Below are 26,043 nucleotides of genomic sequence, written 5' to 3'. Positions count from 1 at the left end.
AAAAATGAAATATGAAAAGACATCTTGCTACAATAATACAAACTTGAAACATAACCACCATCATACAAGCTGTGCAGGAACAGAATGGCATAAGTCAGACTTACTTCACTATGATTCTAAACATTTTGCTCATATTGTTAATGTTATTTGGTTTTTAGGAGCATTAGCAACTAAGGCCATATTGCTCCGGGATATGCGGTGGTTATTCCCTGAATGACCTTTCCGCATCCTCCGTATTTGGTGGTGACGGGCTCGAACCCCGGTCTAATCAAGAAGCATGTGCTACGCACTGCTGCTCCTTCCCACCTGGCTACGGAGGCACCTCATATTGTTAACTATTCAAAATAAGTGCTGACATATCTTGGTTAGAACTGCAACTTAGACTTACTTTGCTATGAAACTAAACTACATATATATATAAAATTACTGACTTACACCACTATGATTCTCAACACCCCATATAGTGCAGTGTTTTTCTTATTCAACTCCCACAAAACTTGCTCAAAACTGGACTTAAAAGATTCACATGGTGGATGAATTCCATAAGGTGGAACACATCCATTATTAACAGAAAACCATGCAGCAATGAAAACATAACAGAAAAACTAGTAAATAAGTACAGTAAACCCCCGCCATTTGTGGGGGTTACGTTCCCGAGAAATGCCGCGAATACCGAAAACGCGAATACTGAGTTATGGCTCCCATAGTAATAAAGGGGTTCCGTTCCAAAGTATGAAATATATAAGAAAAACTAGTCTAAAATTTTGTCTATGTATATATTACATGTACAGTCAGTCCTCGTATAACACGTGTTTACACTACACGAATTCGATCATACACGATTTATAAATAGGGGAACGATATCTTATATAACACGAACCGAATTCGCTTATGCATGATTCGCCTTTGTGTTTACAAGAAATGGCAGCCGAACGCGGAATCACCCCAACCGAACGCAACACGATAGGAATGAAGAGAAGATTTCTGAAAATGTATTTATGTTTTTTATATCAGTGAAGGGGAAACACATTTCACCATAATAACGTAAAAACCAACACAATTCCAGCTATCAGTATTATCACAAATGCAATTAGATCGAGTTTACTACCAGTTTATAACAGATTCCACTAACAGAAACGCAACTGGAAATTGTTTTTATTCAGTTGCTACACGCGCGCAGCTTTGTTTATGTGTATCAAGAGTGCCTCCTCATTTTGTAACAGTGCTTTATTCCCTAAAAATGAGTAAAATACTTAAAAGGTGTGAAAAGGAAGCATCCTGGTGAAGACACTACAGATTCAGAGAGAAAAAGAAAAGCAATATCGATAAACAGAGGCGGACTGGTTCAAAAATTCTTACCCAGGAAAATTTATAGAGGCTTCATACTATGGTTTATGGCCAAAATCACACCGGCCTCCGGCCCATCGAGGTTTTCCCGGTAAGGCTTATGGCCAGTCCGCCTCTGTCGATAGAGAAAAAATATGAAATTGTGAAACGCTTTGAGCGAAATGAAAGACTATGTGATATTGCATGTGCTACAGACCTAAATGAGGCAATGCCAAGAATTACAAAGAATGCAGAGAAAATAAAAACAACTTTCATAGCAGGAACAACTCAGTGTAATTAAAATCCATTAGATTAAGACAAAGAATTGGAAGAGATGGAACAGCTGTCATCTGTTGGGATAGAAAATCAAACAAAAAAAAAAGAAGTTTTCTTACGATAGAAGCAAAAGCATTAGCAATATTTTATTACGTAATAGTCGTAATAAAATACGTAAGTATTTTATTACGATTATTTATTGTGTTTGATAACGTTTTTGTTACAAATGTGTGTTCAATCTTGGGTGGTCGGCACCTAACCCTATTTTTCCCATAGGGCCTGTTGTTTATATTGCACGAGGGTTTCAAGGAACACAACTATTGTGCTATACGAGGACTGACTGTACCTTTAGCATTAGCATTAGTAGAGGCATTTGATGCAAGAAAGCAAGCTTATGCAGCATCAGCCAAAAAAAAAAAAAAAAAAACCCACTTCCGCTTCACCCCTCTGTTCGTTCAAAATACCTATCCAGCTGAGCCTTAAACTTATTTAGGCTATCAACCTCCACCACAAGGGATGGCAGTCTGTTCCACCAACCAACCACCCGCTGGCTAAAGGCAAATTTCCGCACGTCTATCCTACATCTGTCTTTCCTCAATTTGAATTTATGCCCTCTCAGGTGATTTTTCTGAGCTAGAGGAAGAATCCCATCAGCATTGAGCATGCTTAAACCATTCAAGGTACCTCGCTGGTGCCTAGTCTCCAGACACTATAATTTGCAAAACTTAAGCCTTTCTTCGTAAGAGCACCCCTTTGTTCCATTCACTAATCTTGTTGCCTTTCTCTGTACTCGTTCCAGCAGCTCTACATCCTTCTTGAAATGAGGCCTCCAGACCTGTATACAGTACTCTAGGTGTGGCCTGACCATTGCCTTATACAATGGAATAATCACCTCCTTATCCCTGCTGGAAAAATTCCTGTATATCATTGACAATACTCCATGAGCTACTCTTGCAGCCCGTCTGCACTGCTCAGAGAACTTCATATCTGCCTGCACAATCACCCCCAAGTCCCTTTCATTCTCTACCACTGTCAGTGTAGTACCACAGAGTTGATACGTTGCTCTGGGGTTGCTGTTTCCCATGTGTAGTACTTTACATTTGTCAATGTTAAACTTCATTTGCCACCTCTCAGCCCATCTGCTCAACCTTTCCAGATCCTGTTGCAGCAGCATAGTGTCAGTAGTGTCCTTGACAACCCTGCCAACCTTTGTATCATCTGCAAACTTGGACATTAAGCTTGATATACCATCATCAATATCATTTATAAATACAGAAAACAATAATGGACCCAACACTGAGCCCTGAGGGACTCCACTAATAACATTAGTCCACGATGAGCAGTGTCCATTGATTACCACTCTCTGTCTTCTCCCCCTCAACCACCCCTTTATCCATAGCAGCAATTTGCCTCCAATGTCACACTGCTCCAATTTGTGTAGCAGTCTTCCATGTGCAACAGTATCAAAAGCCTTTCTAAGATCCAAGTATATAATATCAAAGTTATTCCCTGCATCCAGTTCTTTTGTGACTGCATCATAGTATCCAATCAAGTTGGTCAGGCAAGACTTCCCCTTAACCTTCATAATATGACTATGTACATAGACAGTACGTAGTGAAATGCAAGCAGACGGCATCAAAATGGAAATAAGAAACATTTAATATTAAATGTAATATTTATTAGAAATTTCAAACAAATCTTTCAAGTCTTTGCTATAGCTAAAAAACTTATCAAGCCAGTTCTATCACCAGTTTCACTAAAGTGTTGATAAAGGAGTTTTGCCTTTTCACGAATGATGAGTGAACTTAACGGAATTTTATTTTTAGTTCAGTCTTCTATCCACAGATTTAAAGTCGTTTTCATTTTTTCTAATTTAACATCACGAGCCACCCCTTTATCCATAGCAGCAATTTGCCTCCAATGTCACACTGCTCCAATTTGTGTAGCAGTCTTCCATGTGCAACAGTATCAAAAGCCTTTCTAAGATCCAAGTATATAATATCAAAGTTATTCCCTGCATCCAGTTCTTTTGTGACTGCATCATAGTATCCAATCAAGTTGGTCAGGCAAGACTTCCCCTTAACCTTCATAATATGACTATGTACATAGACAGTACGTAGTGAAATGCAAGCAGACGGCATCAAAATGGAAATAAGAAACATTTAATATTAAATGTAATATTTATTAGAAATTTCAAACAAATCTTTCAAGTCTTTGCTATAGCTAAAAAACTTATCAAGCCAGTTCTATCACCAGTTTCACTAAAGTGTTGATAAAGGAGTTTTGCCTTTTCACGAATGATGAGTGAACTTAACGGAATTTTATTTTTAGTTCAGTCTTCTATCCACAGATTTAAAGTCGTTTTCATTTTTTCTAATTTAACATCACGAGTTACAGAGCAAATTTTTGAAGCAATTAGCATGTTTTCACGGACACTACGGCGGATTTTTTCTTCCGATTTCTTGATTGATCGTAACGTTGACTTATTGATTTTATAATGTTTTGCCACTGATGAGACACTTTCATCATTAAAAATTTTGTCTAATAACTGAATTTTACTCGCTAATGTCATCACCTATTTTGATTTTTTCGCAATTCCGTTGTTATTCGTAGCCATATTTTTGTAGGGGTTAGAAAAGAACTTGTCCACAATAAAGTCACTTTTTTCCGTTAACTCACTCGAAAAAGTCTGTTTACAATAACACACTGCAAAACGGTAGATTTTTCACTTTTGTAAGCATATCAATTTATAAATTGATAAATTTATTCAATTTATAAGCATATAAATTAAAAGCAAACGACGAAACATTCCATGACAAGCGCATAACACATACTGAACAAGGATTAGAGAGAAACACATACTGAACAAGGATTAGAGAACAGTTTCTGTACATCCATGCTAGCGATTTTGTCACCCCCTCTCCCCCCACCCACCGAGCGCTGTTTTGACTGGGAAAGATGATTTTAGCCATGCCCATGTTTTTTTATGGCGAAAAATGTTCACGGCAATTTAAAATTCACATTTTTTAAGGTTTCATTTTATAGTAAATCAGCGACCGCGAATACAGATACCACGAATAGCGGGGGTTTACTGTAGTTACTGCATATAAAAAAGAAACACAAGATTTTTTTTCTTCAGAACACATTTCATTTTTATTAAATTTAATAAAAAGAGAAATACTTTAGTTACTCACTTGATAGAGACATACGTAGAGGAGAAATTTGTGGACAAAAGAAAACTGAAAAATAAAATATGTATGAAAAAAAAAAAAACACTGAAATATAAAAAAATAAAAAATATTATATATTTTTTACAAAAATTTATTAATAGCCTATGCTTATCAATTAACATGAGCAACTTAAAGATTTTATTTTCAGCTGCCACTAACCAGTATTTGCTTTAATTTTTTTTAAGCAAGATTTATACAATGCATCTCTTTGATGTGATTTATATGAATAAATTACATATTTTATAAATAAATTGCAATTAATTCATAAAAAACAACTCCAGTGGCTCACATCTGTACGTATGGAATTGGCAAACCCAGGGTCGCGCGCTGGATATCATTAATATTCCTTGCTTGCTTTCTTGGTGATTCCCTTCTACTTTCTCTCTCTCTCTCTCGCAGGGTAATGCGCAAATTTTTTTGGTGCAGCTTCCTTGCACCATACGGATAATAATAATAATAAAAAATTATTAACTTCTTTTTTTTCCCCCAAAGAGTTTTAAGTTTCAAACAATTCAGAGTTTACATCATCTATACATATTTAAAATGATTCCCTTCATCTTGTTAAAAATTTATCTGAAAAATTTTATTTTGAGGCTAGGATTGTTCAGTTTCTTTACAATCACAAATAAAATGAGTTTTTTTTTTTTTTTTTTGAGTCAGCTCTTTCTCATGATATCCTTATTTCATAAATTAATATGCAAATGATATAAGAAACTGAAAATCCATGTAGTAGTAGTAGTGGTGGCATGTGATGCAAGAAAGCAAATGTATGAGCTTATGCAGCATCAGCCAACAAAAAAAAAAAAAAAAAAAAAAAAAATCACACCATTCTCTCCAAATGTCTGTCCAGTTCCTCCTTAAATTTATTCAACCTATCAACTTCCACAACGACAGATGGAAGTTTGTTCCAGCAATTAACCACCCGCTGGCTAAAGGCAAATTTCCGCACATCTATTCACATCTGTCTTTTCTTAATTTGAATTTATGCTCCCTTAGGTTCGTAATCTGAACAAGTGGAAGGATCCCATCAGAATTCAGCGTGCTCAACCCATTCAAGGCCTTATATACCTCAATCAGATCACCGTGCAGGTGCCTAGTCTCCAGCCACTGCAATTTGCAGAACTTAAGCCTCTCTTGGTAAGAGGATCCCTTCATTCCCCTCACCAATCTTTTTGCCCTTCTCTGTACACACTCAAGTAAATCTACATCCTACCTAAAATGAGGCCTCCAGACCTGTACGCAGTATTCAAGGCGTGACCTGACCATTGCCTTATACAGAGGGATAATCACCGCCTTTTCCCTGCTAGCAAAATTCCTATATATCATTGACAAAACCCCATGACCTGCCCTGGCAGCCTGTCTGCATTGCTCAGAAAACTTCATATCTGCCTGCACAATTACTCCCAGGTCTTTTTCATTTTCTACTACCTTAAGTGTAGTACCACACAGCTGGTACGTTTCTCTGGGGTTACTTCTACCCATATGCAGTACTTTGCATTTGTCAAGGTTAAACTTCAGTTGCCACTTCTTAGCCCATCTGCCCAAATTATCTAGATCCTGTTGCAGTAGCACACTGCCATTACTGAAATTAACAACCCTGCCAACCTTTGTATCATCTTCAAACTTCGACATTAAGCCTGATATACCTTCATCAATATCATTGATAAATATACAAAACAACAGTGGACCTAACACCGAACCCTGTGGGACACCACTAATAACATTAGTCCAAGAAGAGCAGCACCCATTGATTACCACCCTCTGTCTTCTCGCACTTAACCATCCTTTTATCCATTGTAGCAACTTACCCTTAATACCATTCTGCTCCAATTTGTACAATAGTCTTCCATGCGCAACAGTGTCAAAAGCTTTCCTGAAATCCAAATATATGATATCATTATTTTTTGCATCCAGTTCCTTTGTAACCACATCATAATATCCTATCAAATTTGTCAGACAAGACTTTCCCTTAACAAACCCATGCTGTCTCAATTATTGCTTCAGTCTTGTCTAGATGATCCTGCAATGCATCTTTAACCACCGACTCCATTATTTTACCCGGAACGGAAGTTAATGTGCTCAAAACACAATCCAATCTATTTCTATATGCTCCATAAAACGGCCATTTCATTTTAGATCATATCTGAAAAAATTCAAATGCAAAAAATGATATTCGAATCCAAATACTGTATAAAAAGGTGTAAAATGCTTGCCTGAGATGGAGAGGCCAGATTAAGACTTTTATAACCTGTAGTACAAAATGTAGTGAAACAAAACAGAACTAATATCAGTAATCATTTCTGTAAAAATAAATAAGTAAATCTATTGTTCATAGAGTAGCATAAATCCAAAGGTAGTTTCAGATGTACATCCAAAGGTGAAAGGGTGTAATAAGAATCCATGGGAGGTTTTTGATGAGGAAATCTAGTTTAAATCCAGTAATGAAAGAATAGGCAATAAATCCAAGGATGCATATAATTAGATGATTGTAGACCCAATGGTTGGATAATTAGGAATTAGGCATCAAATCCTAAGGAGACTGTAGAAAATAAATAAAATATTTTGTAATATAAATAAACAACCATAGAGATTCATGGAGTTGAAGAATCAAAAAATGAACAAGTACTGCATAAAATTTTAATAGTAATGAATATGCACAATAATAAATGAAAATAGTATTAATCTAGAGCATAGAAATCCAAAAGTGGAACTGAATGGTATCAAAAAATTTTTGATACCTTAAAGCAGTTTTAATACTTGAAAGATCCAAGACCCAAATAAAGAAATTTACTTATATATATTATCAGCGTCTGAAAGCAAAAGGAATATCAATAATGTCTCAAACAAGGGAAGTGAATTATCAGTAATTCCATAAAGGATTTTAAAAACATATATCAAAGGAATATATAAAAGAAGTAGATACTAAAAAATTAGAAACTTAGCGAGTAAAGAAACAAAGTAATCATAATGAAAAAAATTCCATAGGAAATCATGTATAGTTATTACTCACCAATGAGTAATAAATATACATGATTTCCTATGGAATGTTTAGTTATTATTCACCATATATATATGTATAGTTATTACTCACCAGTGAGTAATAACTATAAATGATTTCATATAGAATTTTTTTTTCATTAGAATGATTACTTTGTTTCTTTACTCACTAAGTTTCTACTTTTTTAGTATCTACTTCTTTCATGTATTCATTTGATATATGTTTTAACAATCCTTTATGAAATTACTGATAATTCACTTCTGTTGTTGAGGCTTTATTGATAATACTTTTTGTTTTCAGACACAGATAATAAATGTAAGTAAATTGCTTTATTTGGATCTTGGATCTTTCAAGTATTAAAGTTGCTTTAAGTACTACACCCATCTTTGGATTTATCTACTCTAGATTTATACTATTTTCATTTATTATTATGCATATTCATTACTACTGAAAATTTTTATGCAGTACTTGTTAATTTTTGGATTCTTCAACTCCATGAATCTCTATGGCTGTTTATTTATATCACAAAATATTTTTTATTTCCTTCGGTCTCTTTAGGATTTGATGCCTAATTACCCCAAGGCCTCTACAGCCGAGTGGTCAGGAGCACTGGTGCAGTAGCACATGCTCTTTGAGTAGATCATGATTCAAGCCCCTGACTGCTAAATACCGGTCGATCTGCCAACCCAGCGTAGCAGATTATGGTCCATTTCTCTCAATATGACTTGTGGAGGAGACTTCCATCCTGCAGTGGGTTGATAATGGCTGCAGTTTTTTTTTTTTTTTTTACCCCACCATTGGGTCTACAGCAGGGGTTCTCAACGTGGGCAAAAATTGGTTTTTTGGGGGTAGAAAAAATCATGGGTTTCTGGCCTTCCAAAGTTCAACCCTACCTGACGATATCTTATTCCTTAATATTTAATTTCTCTCATTAGATTTTCTTTTCTCCTGAGGCAACTGATTTTTAACGTATAGGTGCACTGCCCTACCAATAATATCCGGACACCCCCTCCATAGATGGGGAAACAAGTCTTATGCATGCAACACATGACAGCTCCTGCTATAAATATGCACACTGGGCTTTGAACAGACAATTCCAAAAGTGGGCATGCAAGATGATACGTTCAACAGAATTACCTCAACAGTTCAAAAGAATTGATCACCTCAACAAATGCCAGATGCAGATTAACATGGTGTAAGGAGAGTGAATCCTGGACTGTAGAACAATGGAAAGCAGTCCCTTACTGATTGTATACTCCTAACAATGAAGTTTGGTGGAGGTAGTGTCATGGTATGGGGCTCTTTCCTTTCAGGGGCCCATTAGTCATTATTGACAAAACCATGAATGCTGTGCAACACCAGGACAGTCTGGATAATTATGCATTTCCAACATTATGGCAATACTTCAGGGAAGGCCCATACCTGTAGCAGCAAGACAATGCACCATGCCACACTGCTCAGGTTATAACAGAGTGGTTTGAGGACATGGGTGTGGAAAAGTTGGAGTGGCCAGCCCAGAGCACTGATCTGAACCCTATCGAACATCTTTTGGATGAATTGGATCATTGGGTACGTGCAAGTCGAGATCACCCAAAGAACAAGGCTGAACTGGTGGCTGTGTTAAAGGTTGAGCGGAAGAACATATCACCTGACATTTATAAAAAGCTGGTTGAGAGTATGCCACGAAGATTGAAGGCCATCATAAAAGCAAAAGATTTCAGCACAAAATATTACATGACACAATAAAAGCCCTTTTTTTTGGGTAAAGGCAGGTGTCCGGATATTAATGCCAGGGCAGCATATATTATATTAGGAGTGAGTAAGGAATTTTGATAAAAGGAAAATAGTGGGCATGATTTTATTCAATCACCTTTGCTTTTCATAGACATTATGAAATGCCTATGAAAAGAAAAAGTGGTTGAATGCAATAATTCTTTGCAGTCATTTAATCCACCATCAATCATGTTGTCAACTGCTGAAAAGAAAAAGTGTCGACAGTATCTGAATGAATATCTAGCTTATGGTTTTATTGAAAACCCATTCGCCTCAAGACAGCCCATGTGTAATAGTTCTTTTTCAAATGAGGCTATGAAACCATCAAGACTTTTAGATCACTTAAAAATATAAAGGAAACATCCTGATAAAGTTGGTAAACATATTGAATATTTTAAAAATTTAAAAGAGAATTTTGAGCAACACAACACTTACTTCCTTATTTAAGAAGAACACACAAACAAATGACGATGCATTAGAGACTGTAATTTCAACAGTAATGCATCAAAATCCTCCCAATATTTTAAAAGCATTGACATTGATCAACGATTCAATTCGAAGACGAATTGATGAGATGTCAGTTAACACTGAACACCAGCTAACTGACAAACTAAAGACGAGAAAATTTCTATTCAGATTGATGAATCCACAGTTACTGAAAATAAGGCCCTTCTAATGGCATACGTTCGTTATTTCAATGATGATTGTAAATTGCAAGAAGAGATGTTTGTAAAATCTATAGAAACTGACTGTACTGGAGAATCCATTTTTGCTGATGTAAAGACACGGTTTGATGAAAAACAAGTACCACTGGAAAATTTGGTATCCTGTGCCATGGGGGATGTTACCTCCATGGTTGGAAGACAAAGGTTTTTAAGCCCACCTAAAGGAAGTATGTCCCGAAATTCTTGAAATACACTGCATTGTGTACCGACATCATCTGGTTGCAAAAAAATATTAGTCCAGTTCTTTTTAAATCTCTTACTATAGTTATTAAAACCATCTATAAAATAAAGTCACATGGCAAATGTGTTTGCCTTTTCTGAAAATTTGTGATGATAATGAAAGTATGTGAGGCTTCTTTTGCATACAGAAGTCAGATGGCTTTCTAAAGGAAACTATCTAACATGATCTGTAAACCTTTTTGATACGATAATTAGTTTTTCAGAAAGTGAAGGAGAGACAGATTTAGCAAAGGAGATCAGCAAACACAAAAACAACGTATTCTATATGGCTTGGATTTTTTGAAAACTTAATGAAGTATCACTTCAGCCACATATCAAAAGCCTTCATTGAAAAACTGGAAATATTTGAAAGCAATTTAATGAGAAAACAATTTCATGGTATGCAAGATTCAGCTGAAATCAATGAATCTCTCACTGAAAATGACCTTAAGGATTATTCAGATCATTTGTGTTCTTTAAAAGGTGAAATGAAAAGTAGATTTTCAGATTTATTTTCTTTTGAAGTGAAGCTGTGGATGTTAGATCCAGTTGGATGTGATGCCGGGTCTTCTAGTGAAGAAATTCAAGAACTCATTGAATTAAAATGTAATGAAGACTGCAAATATAAATTCGAAAAAAGGTCAAATGGCTGAGTTGTGGGGATCAAAAACAACTAAACTTCTTTATCCAACAATGTGGTCTGAAATGGCCAAAGTACTATCCTCCTAATAATGAAGTTCGGTGGAGGCAGTGTCATGGTATGGGGCTCCTTTCATGGTTTGGCTTGGGCCCATTAGTTGTTATTGACAATTTTTTTTTGTTTTTCAACATCTTATATTGTTGAAAGTGGTTTTAGCTCAGTAAATAAAATATTAACACAGGGAAGTAACAGAATTGATATATGCTCAAGAGAAGACCTTAGAATTAAACTTACTAACATCATACTGAATATTTAACTTTCAGCTAAGAACCATTAGGCTCAGGGATACCATTGAATAAAAAGAGTAAGCATAAAGTATTTCTTGTTTAAAATTTCATGGGATGGCGGGGGTGATTAGGAAAAAATTGGCTAAAAAAAGGGGGTGATAATTAAAAAAAAAGGTTGAGAAATACTGGTCTACAGTCATCTCATTAAATGCATCCTCAGATTCATTTCTTATTCTTTCATTACTGGATTTAAACTAGATTCTCTCATCAAAAACCTCACATGGATTCTGATTACACCCTTGCATCCTTGGATGCACATCTGAAACTATCTTTGAATTTATGCTACTCTATACATGGGCTGTGTTCGGGTAACTAAGAGTAAGAACGGGTGCATGTATACTTGAATATATGCACCGATGCTAGGAGTATAATAAATAAATTTGAATTGCTGGTCGAGACATCAAAGCAGATATTGTTGGGATATCAGAGATGTGGTACCACATGGATATAAGGAATCCAGAATTTCAAATCAGGAAGCATAATGTGTACAGAAAGGGCATGTATGTGTGTGTGTGTGTGTACCCTATCTATGGTGGCTCAAAGACTATTGTCCATCTTCACCTAGTGTCACTGTGATGAAATAGAGAAACTATAAAATGGGCCTGACTTGTGATTAATGAATGTATATGTAGTGTTAGTGAATATTTTGTAGTATGTGTTGTGTCAGACCACTTTGTAGCCATCACCTGGAAAACTGCTGCCTAGTGCCCTTCTTCAGCACGTGAAGCTAGACTTGTTTCCTGTATTTTATTGCATCCACTGGAGGTAGTGTAAAACCAGCAGATACATTGACCCCATACTCAGGTTACCCAGTCCTGAATATCACACTATCTTCACTACATGCCTTTCCCACTGTCAGTGTGCAATGCACAAAATCCGGCATCTACAGGAGGTAATGCTATACCTGTGGATGCCAACAAAATCCTGTACCCAGGCTGCCCACCCCTGGGTACAAACAAAAATAAAAAATAAAATAAATAAAAAAATTATTTTGCACAATAATTGTGGACTCACACCAGTACAATACTCTGTAACTACAGACTAAAATAATTCAAAAATTCCTTCCTGACATTTTGTCAAAGGAAATGCAACAACACTTAAAAAAAAACTGAAAGCACAAACATACAATACAAAATATATATACAGTTTCCTCCTCAAGTTACTCACTACACTTAATGTATTTACAATATCACATCAGATGTTCCTTCCACCTCTAGCAGAAAGGTCGACTGAAATTGTTTCTTCTATTCTAATTTTAGGACAATATTTGTACATCTTATAGAACTATGGCAGGTTTTAGTCTCCAAAATTTTTACCTTTATATTCTTCAGGAACCATTTCTAACAGTGTAGAAGACTTGTGAGCATACAATCATGCTATCCATACGTGCTCTTCTAAATCTGTTTTTTTTTGTTTAGATTAGGTGATTAGAGTCAAACAACAGTTTGATTCTAATCACCTGTAACTTGAAGGCCACACAGGTCGGTCACCCACCCGACCCGTCTTGAAACACGAACCAAGGAGTCTAACATGTGCGCGAGTCATTGGGTCTTGAATAAGCCCAAAGGTGCAATGAAAATGAAGGCCGACGTTTGCGTCGGCTGCGTTGGGATCCCGTGCCGCGAGATCGGCACTCGAGCACCAACGGCCCGTCCCACCTGCATTGTCGGCGGGGCGGAGTGAGAGCGTACATGTTGTACGTGCCACCCTTACATATACGTGTATATGTAAGGGTGACACTTAGAACATTTGTTCAACTCTCTGCCTCGTATCTCTGTGAAGAATAGTAGCACTATAAAAAGGGCCAGAAATGTGTCTAGTGAACGTTTGTGTATATTACGTGTGTGTGTGTTCTGTTTTTATGTTCTGGACTCTTGGCTACCCAAAACCATTAGTCACCTGGACAGATGATTCTGGGTACTCGTCCACACTACAAGAAGGTGAGCCAGGATCCTCTGGGGGCCCATTCCAGAGGGAAGAGGAGGGGAGAAAAAAAAAACCGTGGTGCCTGTTGTGGGGGAAGGGGGGGCAGGTAATTAATTAACTGAATTCTGATGGGATCCTTCCACTTGTTCATATTACGAACCTAAGGGGGCATAAATTCAAATTAAGAAAGGACAGATGTAGAATAGATATGCGGAAATTTGCCTTTAGCCAGCGGGTGGTTAATTGTTGGAACAAACTTCCATCTGTCATTGTGGAAGTTGATAGGTTGAATAAATTTAAGAAGGAACTGGACAGGCATTTGGAGGGAATGGTGTGATTTTTTTATCTGCCATAGGCTTCTGAGTCGCTTGATAATTTACATGCATCCCACGCATTTTTCTTCTCTGTTACGAGTCTCATTAGTTCATTAGATAACCATTTAGGCCTAAACCCTGAACAATATTTCTTAATAGGTATGAAACTTTTAGTAGCATCCACGATTAATTCCTTGAATGCTTCCCACTTAGAATTTACTGTTGGTAACATTGTCAGTTGATCCCACTGTACAGAATTTAAAAACTTTCTTCCGGATACGTATATTTTCAAAATCCCCAGGTCTATAAATCCCACACCAGTACACTGTGATCGCAGCCATCTAGTGGTTCTTTTATCTGATGATTCTTAATGCATGAATAATCACTGCTGATAATCAAGAGTATTACTTCCTCTATGACATAGAAGTAGTATGTTACCATACAAAATACCACTGGTTTATAACTGTTCAGCAATCAGGATTAAAAAAAAAAACCCTGTAATTGTCTCTAGAAGTTAAAAGTTCTTCTAAATTTTTAACTTTACTGTAAATAAAAACATCGGAGGAAAAGCAGGGAAAATCTTCAATGCGACAAATGTAACTCAAACTCAAGGAAAGGGAACACGTATCCACTTATCTCGTACTTCAACCATTTGGGATTTTAATTTGTACATAGAGGACAGATAGGACAGGAAGGCAGGAGTGGTTATGTTGTTAGTTAGCAAAAACAAAATCTAAGGAAGTACATCCAGTTGACATGGGTGGCTAGTGCAATGTTGAGTAAATTTGGTGTGACATAAATACTGAGAAAGCAAAAATGAGAATGGGAGTGTGTTAGGACAGAAAAATAGAGTGGTCCATGTCTTATATAATTGGGGATGTTAACTTTACAGATACTGACTGGAACTTGTGGGTTGGTCACTCACACACTAACAAGATTCCAGTGTATTTATTGCATGACTGTTGCATTTGCAAGAGGCAACTAGAGGAAGTAATACTTTTGATTATCAGCAGTGATTATCCATGCATTAAGAATCATCAGATAAAAGAACCACTAGATGGCTGCGATCAGAGTGTACTGGTGTGGGATTTACTGAAAGATGAAACTACAATAAGGGCTAAAAGAAAGGATTTTTGCTTTCATAATGACTGTGGTGATCTCAGACAGTTTTTAAATTTTATACTGTGGGACCAACTGATGATGTTACCAACAACAAATTCTAAATGGGAATCATTCAAGGAAATAATCTTGGGAAGCTACTATGTATTTCATAAAAACTAGGAAATACCATTCAAGGTTTAGGCCTAAATAGATGTCAGATGACCTAATGGGACTTGTGGCAGAGAATAAAAATGCATGATACGCAAATAAATTATCAGGAGACCAGATGCCTATGGTAGATATAAGATAGTCTGTAATCAAGTAACAAAGGACGTTAGGCAAGCAAAGGCAGATTACGAGAAATCTTCGGAAAAGGATGCAAAAAAAAAAAAAAAACCAGTAAAGAATCCTCTACTTATGCAAATTCTAAAATCATATTGGTCCACTTGACGTCGACGGCTTGATTGTTGAAGAACCTGCTGAGGTATCTGACAAACTGAATGAGTATTTTGCATCTACATTCACACACGAGGAAGTCTGTAGGGAAGGGGAGACCAGAGGCTTATCAAACTCTGGCAGAGAGCTAAATGATTTTTAATAACTGAGAGCAAAGTGGAGGAGAAATTGTCGAAATTGAACATAAGAAAGGCACCTCAGGTGGATGGAATCTATCCAGTTATATTACAGGAAGTATGCAAACCTTAGCCATGATTATGAAAGCTTCCTTCGACTCAGGGGAGGTCCCCATGGACTGCAGATATAAAAATGTGTCCCCAATTCTCAAAGGGTGACATGAGTAATTACAGACCTGTTAGTTTAACTTCTGTTCCAGGGAAAATAATGGAGTCACCGGTTAAAGAAGCAATGCAGGATCATCCAGACAAGACTGTAGTTATAGTTCAGACAAAGAATGGGTTTGTTAAGGGGAAGTCTTGTCTGACATATTTGATTGGATATTATGATGTGGTCACAAAGAAACTGGATGCAAAAAATAATTTTGATACTATTGCACATGGAAGACTACTATACAAATTGGAGTAGTATGGCATTAAGGGCAATTTGCTACTATGGTTAAAGGGATGGTTGAGTGAGAGAAGACAGAGAGTGGTAATCAATGGACACTGCTCTTCGTGGATAATGTTATTAGCGAAGTCACCCAAGGTTCACTGTTGGGACCATTATTGTTTTGTATATTTGTCAATGATATTGATGAAGGAAGGTATACGAGGCTTAATGTCCAAGCTTGCAGACGATGCAAAGGTCAGAAGGGTTGTTAATGACAGTACGCTACTGCAAAGGGATCTAGAAAAGTTGGTCAGATGGACTGCAAAGTGGCAACTGAAGTTTAACATTAACAAATGCAAAGTACTGGGTAGCAGTATCCCACGTTTCATTCTCAGCTACATTCAGGGTAGTGGAGAATGAAAAAGACCTGGGGATTATTGTGCAGACAGATATGAAGTTTTCCAAGCATTGCAGACAGGCTGCTAAAAAAGCAGATTGGGTCTTGTCAGTGATATACAGGAATTTTGCTAGCAGGGTAAAGGGGTGATTATCCCATTGTATAAGCCAATGGTCAGGCCACACCTTGAATACTGCATTAAGTCTGCTGACGAGGCTACTAGGAGACGGTCGTGTTCAAAGCCGCTGTGGATTTTTCTTATTTATTGATTTGAAATTATTGTTTTTCTAAAACTTTTGATTTAAATTTAGTAGTATAACATTATTTTGTGATTTTCTGATTAATTTGGTGCATTTATTCTTTACTCGGCCTTGTAATTGCATAAAAGTATCGGTAAGGGTTTCCACGTGTTTCAACTCCGCTACCGTTCGTAACTTTCCCGCCTTTGTGATACGATAGTTATATACCGTACTAGATAGCGTTAGTTCAACTTCGTTAGCAGTTAAACTGTATGTTTAAATAAATACATATAACGACTTAGATTACAAACGTAATATAATTAATTATATTTAACATAATTAATTATAATTAATTAATTAATTAATAGAATCATGACTCAGACCAGAGCAGCAAAGCAAAAGGCTCAAGCTAATGGAAGTGCTGTGGCTCAGAGCAGAACTGAGGCGGGCAGTTGTCCTCTAACTCACAGCCTTATAAAATGCACTGTTTGCTTGATGTTTGCAGAGCAATCGGGTATGGGACATGATACTGCCAAAGGGGATGTCTTTGTGTGTGCGCGATGCAAGGAGTGTATCGATATCAGGCAACAACTCGGCGTTCTTGTGGGCCTATATGAGAGCTTGAAGGACAGGGTGGATGCCCTCGAAGAAACTAAATTGAGGGGCCCATCAAGCTTTCACTGCCCACATCAACGCCAGAGCTTCCACTTCGGCATCGCGTGACACAGAGACAACCCCCAAGGCAGAATGCGCTGGTCCCACAGGAACTAGTAGTTGTTGGTGACTCTATTGTCAGGGAAACGGGGAACATGCTTTGTAAAAAAGATAGGTGGAACAGGACCAGGGTATGTCTGCCAGGGGCAAAGGTTGATGACGTTGCAGAGCGAATATCATCTTTTAAGATATCCTGAAAAAGGCCTCTGAGGTTGGGAAAATTCATATTTTAGCATTAAATCAGCTCACACCAACCGTAAGAATAAGTATTTACTGTAACTAAAATATTTACATATTAAAATAAAATAAAATAAATATTTACAAAAACTGCTATTATATTAAATTAAATTATATACATGTAAAAACATTAAAACTGATAAAATCCTTGAGATAAAATACACTAAAATAAACCGGATTAAAAGCGATAAAAACGATAAAAATCTCTGGAGCTTTCGGAAGCTTCCGCTTCCTTGCTCAGCAGTAACAAAACTTCCCGCAGCACGTCCATATATAACAGGCTCACGGTACCTATATACATGGTGCAGTCGGCGCATGGTCTGAACTGGAAGCTGAAATAGCTCGGGAACGTGTTAAGCAAAACCGTTCATCCGTACTTAGGATGATAGTTTCAAACAGAGGATGCATACGCATACCTCTGTCCGTATTCATAATATTGTGGTCGGATGAACAGATTCATAGGCTCTCAAGCCATTTACGGTTCCAGAACCCATGCGCTCGATACACGATAACCGCATCCTCTGGGGAAATTTGATGCTGCTTCTCCCAAAAAAGTTCGGCCACAGCAGACTTATTGTAATCAGCGGTTTTTATAGCATTTGCATGCTCCCCCAGACGATCCTTGAGCCGTCATTATTTTGAGCCAGGTAAAGAAAGTAGCTCCGAATCTTAACTTTAGTCAAAGAAAAGCCTTGAATGAACTGAGAAGAGACGATAGAATTGTGGTTTTACCTGCGGACAAGGGCAGATCGACGGTTGTCCTAAACAAAGAAGACTATCACAAAAAAGCAATGGACCTTTTACAGAACAATAATACGTATAAAGTTACTCAGAGGAACCCGTTGGTTGGTCTAGAGCGGCGCGTTAATAAACTGGTACAGGATTGGTTAAAGGCAGAGAAGATTTCCAGGGAGACCTTTTGGTTCTTACATGCTACTGGATGTCAACTCCCGAGGTTTTATGGACTTCCAAAAACTCATAAGACAGAAGTCCCACTCAGACCTATTGTATCATTTATAGGAAGCCCCACATATGCTTTGTCAGGGTATTTGGCCTATAGTGGGCCAGTCCAACTATGTCATAACAGACAGTAAAGAAATTGTGAATTTTGTGAAAGATTTGACTGTAAATGAAAACGAGAGCATGATTTCTTTTGATGTGGTGTCACTATTCACATGCATTCCAATTAAACATGGAATATATTGTGTTAGAAAATCTTTGAGTAATGATGTCTCTTTGGGTAATAGATCGCTTTTAAACGTAGAGGATATTTGTTCGGGTGTGGAACTTTGTCTGGCCAGCACCACTATGGTGTACCAAGGTGTTATGTACAAACAGGTTCACGGTACAGCCATGGGATCTCCTATTAGTGCCATCGTGGCCAATCTGGCCATGGAGGAGTTAGAGGACAGGGTTTTTAGTGGATGTCAGTTTCCCATAAAGAAATGGAAAAGATATGTTGATGATACCTTTACCGTGGTCCAGAAGGGGAGAGAGGATGATGCACTCCATTGGTTTAATAGCTTCTCCCAATTTATACAATTTACCTCAGAGGTGGAAACAGGAGGTACCCTTCCTTTCTTGGATGTACTGGTCTCTAGGATAGGCCCTAGGCTAAAAATTTGTGTGTTTAAAAAACCTATGTGCAGAGGCCAGTACACCCATTATAGTTCAGAACAAGCTGGGCAGCATAAGAATAGTGTAGTGAAAGCTCTACTAGATAGAGCAGGGTCACACTGCACCACCTCTGAGGACAAAGAATGTGAAATTAGACGGGTCACAGCAGACCTTAGAAAATGCGGATACCCCCAGAGGATCACAGACCGATTTAGTAGAGGAATAGAGTCTATCCGTCAGGAACCGCTTGTTCCTGTCGCTACCGCATACATTCCTTACTATCCGGGCGTTACTGAGCATCTCGCTAGAGTTTTGCGGGGCTATAAAACACGCTGTGTGCAGCTTCCCGGGCGGAGGTTGCACACAGTGTTGTCTCAGGTAAAAGACCCAATAGCAAAGGACCTGAGTAGTGGAGTAGTATACAGGATAAAATGCCCGGATTGTGGGGAATGTTATACGGGCGAGACAAAACGACGGCTCAAGGATCGTCTGGGGGAGCATGCAAATGCTATAAAAACCGCTGATTACAATAAGTCTGCTGTGGCCGAACATTTTTGGGAGTAGCAGCATCAAATTTCCCCAGAGGATGCGGTTATCATGGATCGAGCACATGGGTTTGGAACCGTAAATGGCTTGAGAGCCTACGAATCTGTTCATCCGACAACAATATTATGAATAGGGACAGAGGTATGCGTATGCATCCTCTGTTTGAAACTATCATCCTAAGTACGGATGAACGGTTTTGCTTAACACGTTCCCGAGCTATTTCAGCTTCCAGTTCAGACCATGCGCCGACTGCACCACGTGTATAGGTTCTGTGAGCCTGTTATATATGGACGTGCTGCAGGAAGTTTTGTTACTGCTGAGGAAGGAAGCGGAAGCTTCCGAAAGCTCGAGAGATTTTTATCGTTTTTATCGCTTTTAATCCGGTTTATTTTAGTGTATTTTATCTCAAGGATTTTATCACAGTTTTAATGTTTTTACATGTATATAATTTAATTTAATATAATAGCAGTTTTTGTAAATATTTATTTTATTTTATTTTAATATGTAAATATTTTAGTTACAGTAAATACTTATTCTTATGGTTGGTGTGAGCTGATTTAATGCTAAAATATCATCTTTTAAGGGCACAAAAGGTCATATAGTTGTACACGTTGGCACTAATAATATTAAGAGTAGGAGACCGGCAGAATTACTTAACAAGTACAGGTCACTGTTGAACAAAAGCCGAGAATTAGGGTTGAATTTGAAAGTGTCTGCAATTCTGCCCAGACACGATAAGAGGGACTATATGATGAGAGCCTCGTCGATCAATTCAGCCCTGGAAAGATTGTGCAGGGCTCAAGGGGTAGAATTTTTTTCAGCCTGGACTGTACTTGTTAACAGGAGAGATTGCTTCTACAGGGATGGGATACACTTAAATAGAAAGGGTGCAAGAATATTTGCTGATGCTATCGAGGCAGTGTTAGGTGGGTCGGAAAACTGCTAGCTTGGGGGGGGGGAGACAAAGACCAATAGATTGACAGTAGCCACTGGCAGAGGTGAAAGAGATTCTTGCACTGCTTCAATTAGAATGAGCAGAAGCCTGAAAAACAAGATGCATGGTATTTCAGAGACTGCTGGGAGCCATTGCAGTACAAATAAACACATGGGTTGTGTTAGGGTAGCTAAGAATAGAAACAGGTGCATGTATACCTGCGTGTACACCAATGCTAGGAGTTTGGTAAATAAATTTGATGAATTTGAGGTATTGCTCAAAACATCAAAGGCAGATATTGTTGGGATATCAGAGACGTGGTGTCACACAGATATAAGGGATGCAGAACTGCAATTTGGGGAGTACAACATCTACAGAAAGGATAGACAGGATAGGAAGGGGGGAGGGGTTATGCTATTAGTTAAGAAACACATAAAAACCAAGGAAGTGAAGCCAGTCGACATCGCTGGACAGTGCAGTGTTGAGTCAGTTTAGTGTGGCATAAGCATTGGGAGATCAAAATTGAGAGTAGGAGTGTGCTATAGGCCTAATGACTCTGATGAGTATAATAAGGAACTGTACAGGGAAATAGAGTGGGCCAGCAAATCAGAGAGTCTTATAATGGGAGATTTTAATTTCCCAGATATTGACTGGAATTTGGGGGCTGGTCACTCACACACTAGCAGGGCTTTTGTGGATTTATTGGATGATTGTTTTCTACATCAGCATGTTCGGGAGGCAACTAGAGGGAGGAATACTCTTGATTTGATTATCAGCAGTAATTCTTCATGCATTAAGAATCTGCAGATAAATGAACCACTAGGTGGCAGTGATCACAGTGTGCTGAAGTGGGATTTACTCAAAGAGGTAACTACCATTAGGGGTAAAGGGAAGGGTTATTGCTTCCGTAAAGGCAACTACGATGGATTGAGACAGTATTTAAATTCTATACAGTGGGACCAACTGATGATGTTACCAACAGCAAATTCAAAATGGGAAGCATTCAAAGAACTTATCTTGGAAGCTACTAGGCTTTACATACCAACTAAGAAATATTGTTCAAGGTTTAGGCCTAAATGGATGTCAGATGAACTAATGAGGCATATGGCAGAGAAGAAAAATGCATGGGATACTTACAAATTAACACATGACACAGAAGCCTATGATAGATACAAGTTGATATGCAACCAAGTTACAAAGGAGGTTAGGCAGGCGAAGGCAGATTACGAGAAATCCTTGGCAAGGGATGCAAAGAAAAACACCAAAGAGTTCTTTACTTATGTAAACTCTAGAAGGAAGGGGATGAATCAGATTGGTCCACTTGATATTGATGGGTCAACTATTGATGATCCTGCTCAGGTAGCTAACAAACTAAATGAATATTTTGCATCGACATTCACACATGAGGAGTTATTCAGCGAGGGGAATGCCAGAGGTGTATTCAACTCTAGCAGTAAGCTACAGAATCTTGAAATAACTGAGAGTAAAGTGGAGGAGAAACTGTTGAAGATAAACACAAGAAAGGCACCCGGGGTGGATGGGATCTATCCAGTTATATTAAAGGAGGCAGCAAAGGAAGTAAGCAAACCCTTAGCCATAATTATGAGAGCTTCCGTGGACTCAGGAGAGGTACCCATAGACTGGAAATGTGCAAATGTGACCCCAATTCACAAAGGAGGATCAAAGGCTGACACAAGTAATTATAGACATGTGAGCTTAGCTTCTGTTCCAGGAAAATTAATGGAGGCACTGGTTAAAGAAGCACTGCAGGATCATTTAGACAAGACTTCAGTTATAGCTCGGACACAGCATGGTTTTGTTAAGGGGAAGTCTTGCCTGACCAACTTGACTGGATACTATGATGCAGTCACAAAAGAACTGGATGCAGGGAATAACTTTGATATTATATACTTGGATCATAGAAAGGCTTTTGATACTGTTGCACATGGAAGACTGCTACACAAATTGGAGCAGTGTGACTTTGGAGGTAAATTGCTGCTATGGATAAAGGGGTGGTTGAGGTGGAGAAGACAGAGAGTGGTAATCAATGGACACTGCTCATCGTGGACTAATGTTATTAGTGGAGTCCCTCAGGGTTCAGTGTTGGGTCCATTATTGTTTTCTGTATTTATAAATGATATTGATAATGGTATATCAAGCTTAATGTCCAAGTTTGCAGACGATACAAAGGTTGGCAGGGTTGTCAAGGACACTACTGAAACTATGCTGCTGCAACACGATCTGGAAAGGTTGAGCAGATGGGCTGAGAGGTGGCAAATGAAGTTTAACATTGACAAATGTAAAGTACTACACATGGGAAACAGCAACCCCAGAGCAACGTATCAACTCTGTGGTACTACACTGACAGTGGTAGAGAATGAAAGGGACTTGGGGGTGGTTGTGCAGGCAGATATGAAGTTCTCTGAGCAGTGCAGACGGGCTGCAAGAGTAGCTCATGGAGTATTGTCAATGATATACAGGAATTTTTCCAGCAGGGATAAGGAGGTGATTATTCCATTGTATAAGGCAATGGTCAGGCCACACCTAGAGTACTGTATACAGGTCTGGAGGCCTCATTTCAAGAAGGATGTAGAGCTGCTGGAACGGGTACAGAGAAGGGCAACAAGATTAGTAAATGGAACAAAGGGTTGCTCTTACGAAGAAAGGCTTAAGTTTTGCAAATTACAGAGTTTGGAGACTAGGCACCAGCGAGGTGATTTGATAGAAGTGTATAAAGCCTTGAATGGTTTAAGCATGTTCAATGCTGATGGGATTCTTCCTCTAGCTCAGAAAAATCACCTGAGAGGGCATAAATTCAAATTGAGGAAAGACAGATGTAGGATAGACGTGCGGAAATTTGCCTTTAGCCAGCGGGTGGTTGGTTGGTGGAACAGACTTCCATCCCTTGTAGTGGAGGTTGATAGCCTAAATAAGTTTAAGGCTCAGCTGGACAGGTATTTTGAACGAACAGAGGGGTGAAGTGGAAGTGGGTTTTTTTTTTTTTTTTTTGGCTGATGCTGCATAAGCTTGCTTTCTTGCATCAAATGCCTCTACTAATGCTAATGCTAAGTCTGGAGGTCTGATTTTTGGAAGTATGTAGAGGAGCTGGAAGAAGTACAGTGACGGGCAACGAGATTGCTGAGAGGAACAAAGGGTTGCTCTTAAGTTCTGCAAATTGCAGCATCTGGCGACTAGGCACCTGCGACGTGATCTGATTAAGGTGTATAAGGCTTGAAATGGTTTGGGAAAGCTCAATGCTGATGTGATTCTTCCTATTGCTCAGATTATGCACTTGAGGGGGCATAAATTCAAACTGAGGAAAGTCAGTTGCAGAATAGATGTGCAGAAATTTGCCTTTAGCCTGCGAGGAGTTTATTATTATTATTAGCCATATGGTGCAAGGAAGCCTGAGGCTTATGCAGAACCGGCCATAAAAATTCCCGAGTTACCCTGTGGGGGAGAGAGAGAGAGAGAGTCAGAAGTAAAGGAGTCACCAAGAAAGAGAAGAATGATGATATCCAACCTAGGACCCTGGGTGTACCAGACCCATAATCACCAGATGTGAGCCCCCGTGGTGATTGCTGGAATAAGCTTCCATCATATTCCAGCAATTATTATGGGGGGTGAGAGTGGGTGCGAGAGTACATGTGAATGGGCGAAGTTTTTGCTTTTTTATTGACTTAAATTGGCATATTGATTTATTTTTTAGAGTTGCTTTATATTCCTAGTAACAATACTTTAGTTTTAACTGAATTTAGATAGAGATTTTGTAGGTTATTATTTAGTATCAGTAAGGGCGAAGTTTTTCTTTTTTATTGACTTAAATTGGCATAATAATTTATTTTTTAGAGTTGCTTTATATTAGCCTAGTATCAATACTTTAGTTTTAACTGAATTTAGATAGAGATTTTGTAGGTTATTATTTAGTATCAGTTTGGACAGGTTTTGCAGCTCCAACAAACAACACATTTTTAATTATACTGAGCCGCTTTATTGACTTAATTGTTAGATTAAATTATTTTTTATAAGTAGCTTACATACCTAGTCAAGCTCCGTGGTTTATTTTGAATTTAGATAGCGTGATTTGGAAAGTAAATAATACCTTGTGTCCGTAGATTAACAGTTTGCAACTTGCCGCCATTGTTATATGTGCTAGCATAAGGTTTAATGGAAAAATAGATAGTGAGTATAGTAGTATCAATTAATCAGTAAAATATATTAATCTTATTAAATTTCATTGTCAATTGAATTGTACTTTTTTAACGAAATAAATATAGACACCTAGTTACTACAAACGTAACATCATAAATTAATACATATAAGTTGATAGGAGATAAGAAAGTCATATATCATAACTCGGAGATAATATTCGATACCGAAATACATATATATAGTGTTATAACTGCATTGGGATACAGGTTTAGGGTTATATTTTGTATTGGAATTTTATTGAACTTGAATAGAAATCATGACTCAGACCAGAGCAGCAAAGCTCTAAAAATATGGAAGTGCTGTGCTCAGGGGAGAACTGAGAGGGGCGGTTGTCCTCTGAATCAGTCTATTGAAATGCACTGCTTGTTTGATGTTTGTGGAGCAATCAGGAACGGGACATGATATTGCCAGGGGGAACGTCTTTGTGTGTGCGCAATGTAAGGAGTGCAAGAAAATCAGATGGCAACTTGGCATTGTTATGGGCATATATGAGAGCTTGAAAGACAGGGTAGATGCCCTCGAAGGATTTAGCATTAGCATTAGCAGAGGCATATGATGCAAGAAAGCAAGCTTATTCAGCATCAGCCTAAAAAAAAAAAAAAAAAAACCCACTCCCATTTCACCCCTCCGTTCGTTCGAAATACCTGTCCAGTTGAGCTTTAAATTTGTTTAGGCTATCAACTTCAACAACAAGTGATGGAAGTCGGTTCCACCAACCAACCACCCGCTGGCCAAAGGCAAATTTCCGCACATCTATCCGACATCCGTCCTTCCTCAATTTGAATTTATGCCCTCTGAGGTGATTATTCTGAGAAAGATGAAGAATCCCATTGGCATTGAGCATGCTCAAACCATTCAAAGCCTTATACACCTCTATCAGATCACCTCGCCGGTGCCTAGTCTCCAAACTCTGTAATTTGCAAAATTTAAGCCTTTCTTCGTAAGAGCAACCCTTTGTTCCATTTACTAATCTTGTTGCCCTTCTCTGTACCCGTTCCAGCAGCTCTACATCCTTCTTGAAATGAGGCCTCCAGACCTGTATACAGTACTCAAGATGTGGCCTTACCATTGCCTTATACAAGGGAATAATCACCTCCTTATCCCTGCTAGAAAAATTCCTGTATATCATTGACAAGACACCATGAGCTACTCTTGCAGCTCGTCTGCACTGCTCAGAGAACTTCATATCTGCCTGCACAATTATCCCCAGGTCCTTTTCATTCTCCACCACTGTCAGTGTAGTACCGCAGAGTTGATACGTTGCTCT

At 38.2% G+C, this 26,043-nt stretch overlaps 1 protein-coding gene across 1 annotated transcript in view; it reads right to left on the bottom strand.

Moving 5' to 3' along the window:
* Mtpalpha (monolysocardiolipin acyltransferase Mtpalpha) overlaps nucleotides 1-26,043 on the bottom strand; it is a 370,336-nt gene that overhangs the window by 332,602 nt on the left and 11,691 nt on the right. The window contains exon 2 of the mRNA XM_090373365.1: nucleotides 4,797-4,841. Coding sequence (XP_090229491.1) covers nucleotides 4,797-4,841 — 45 coding nt within the window. The remainder of the gene's footprint in view (nucleotides 1-4,796; nucleotides 4,842-26,043) is intronic.

Source organism: Mastigoproctus giganteus, chromosome 5 (genome assembly GCF_048544385.1).
Source record: "Mastigoproctus giganteus isolate SK-2022 chromosome 5, ASM4854438v1, whole genome shotgun sequence".
NCBI lineage: Eukaryota > Metazoa > Arthropoda > Arachnida > Uropygi > Thelyphonidae > Mastigoproctus > Mastigoproctus giganteus.
Note: the sequence above shows the minus strand (reverse complement) of the source record. Positions and strands in the feature narration are given on the sequence as shown.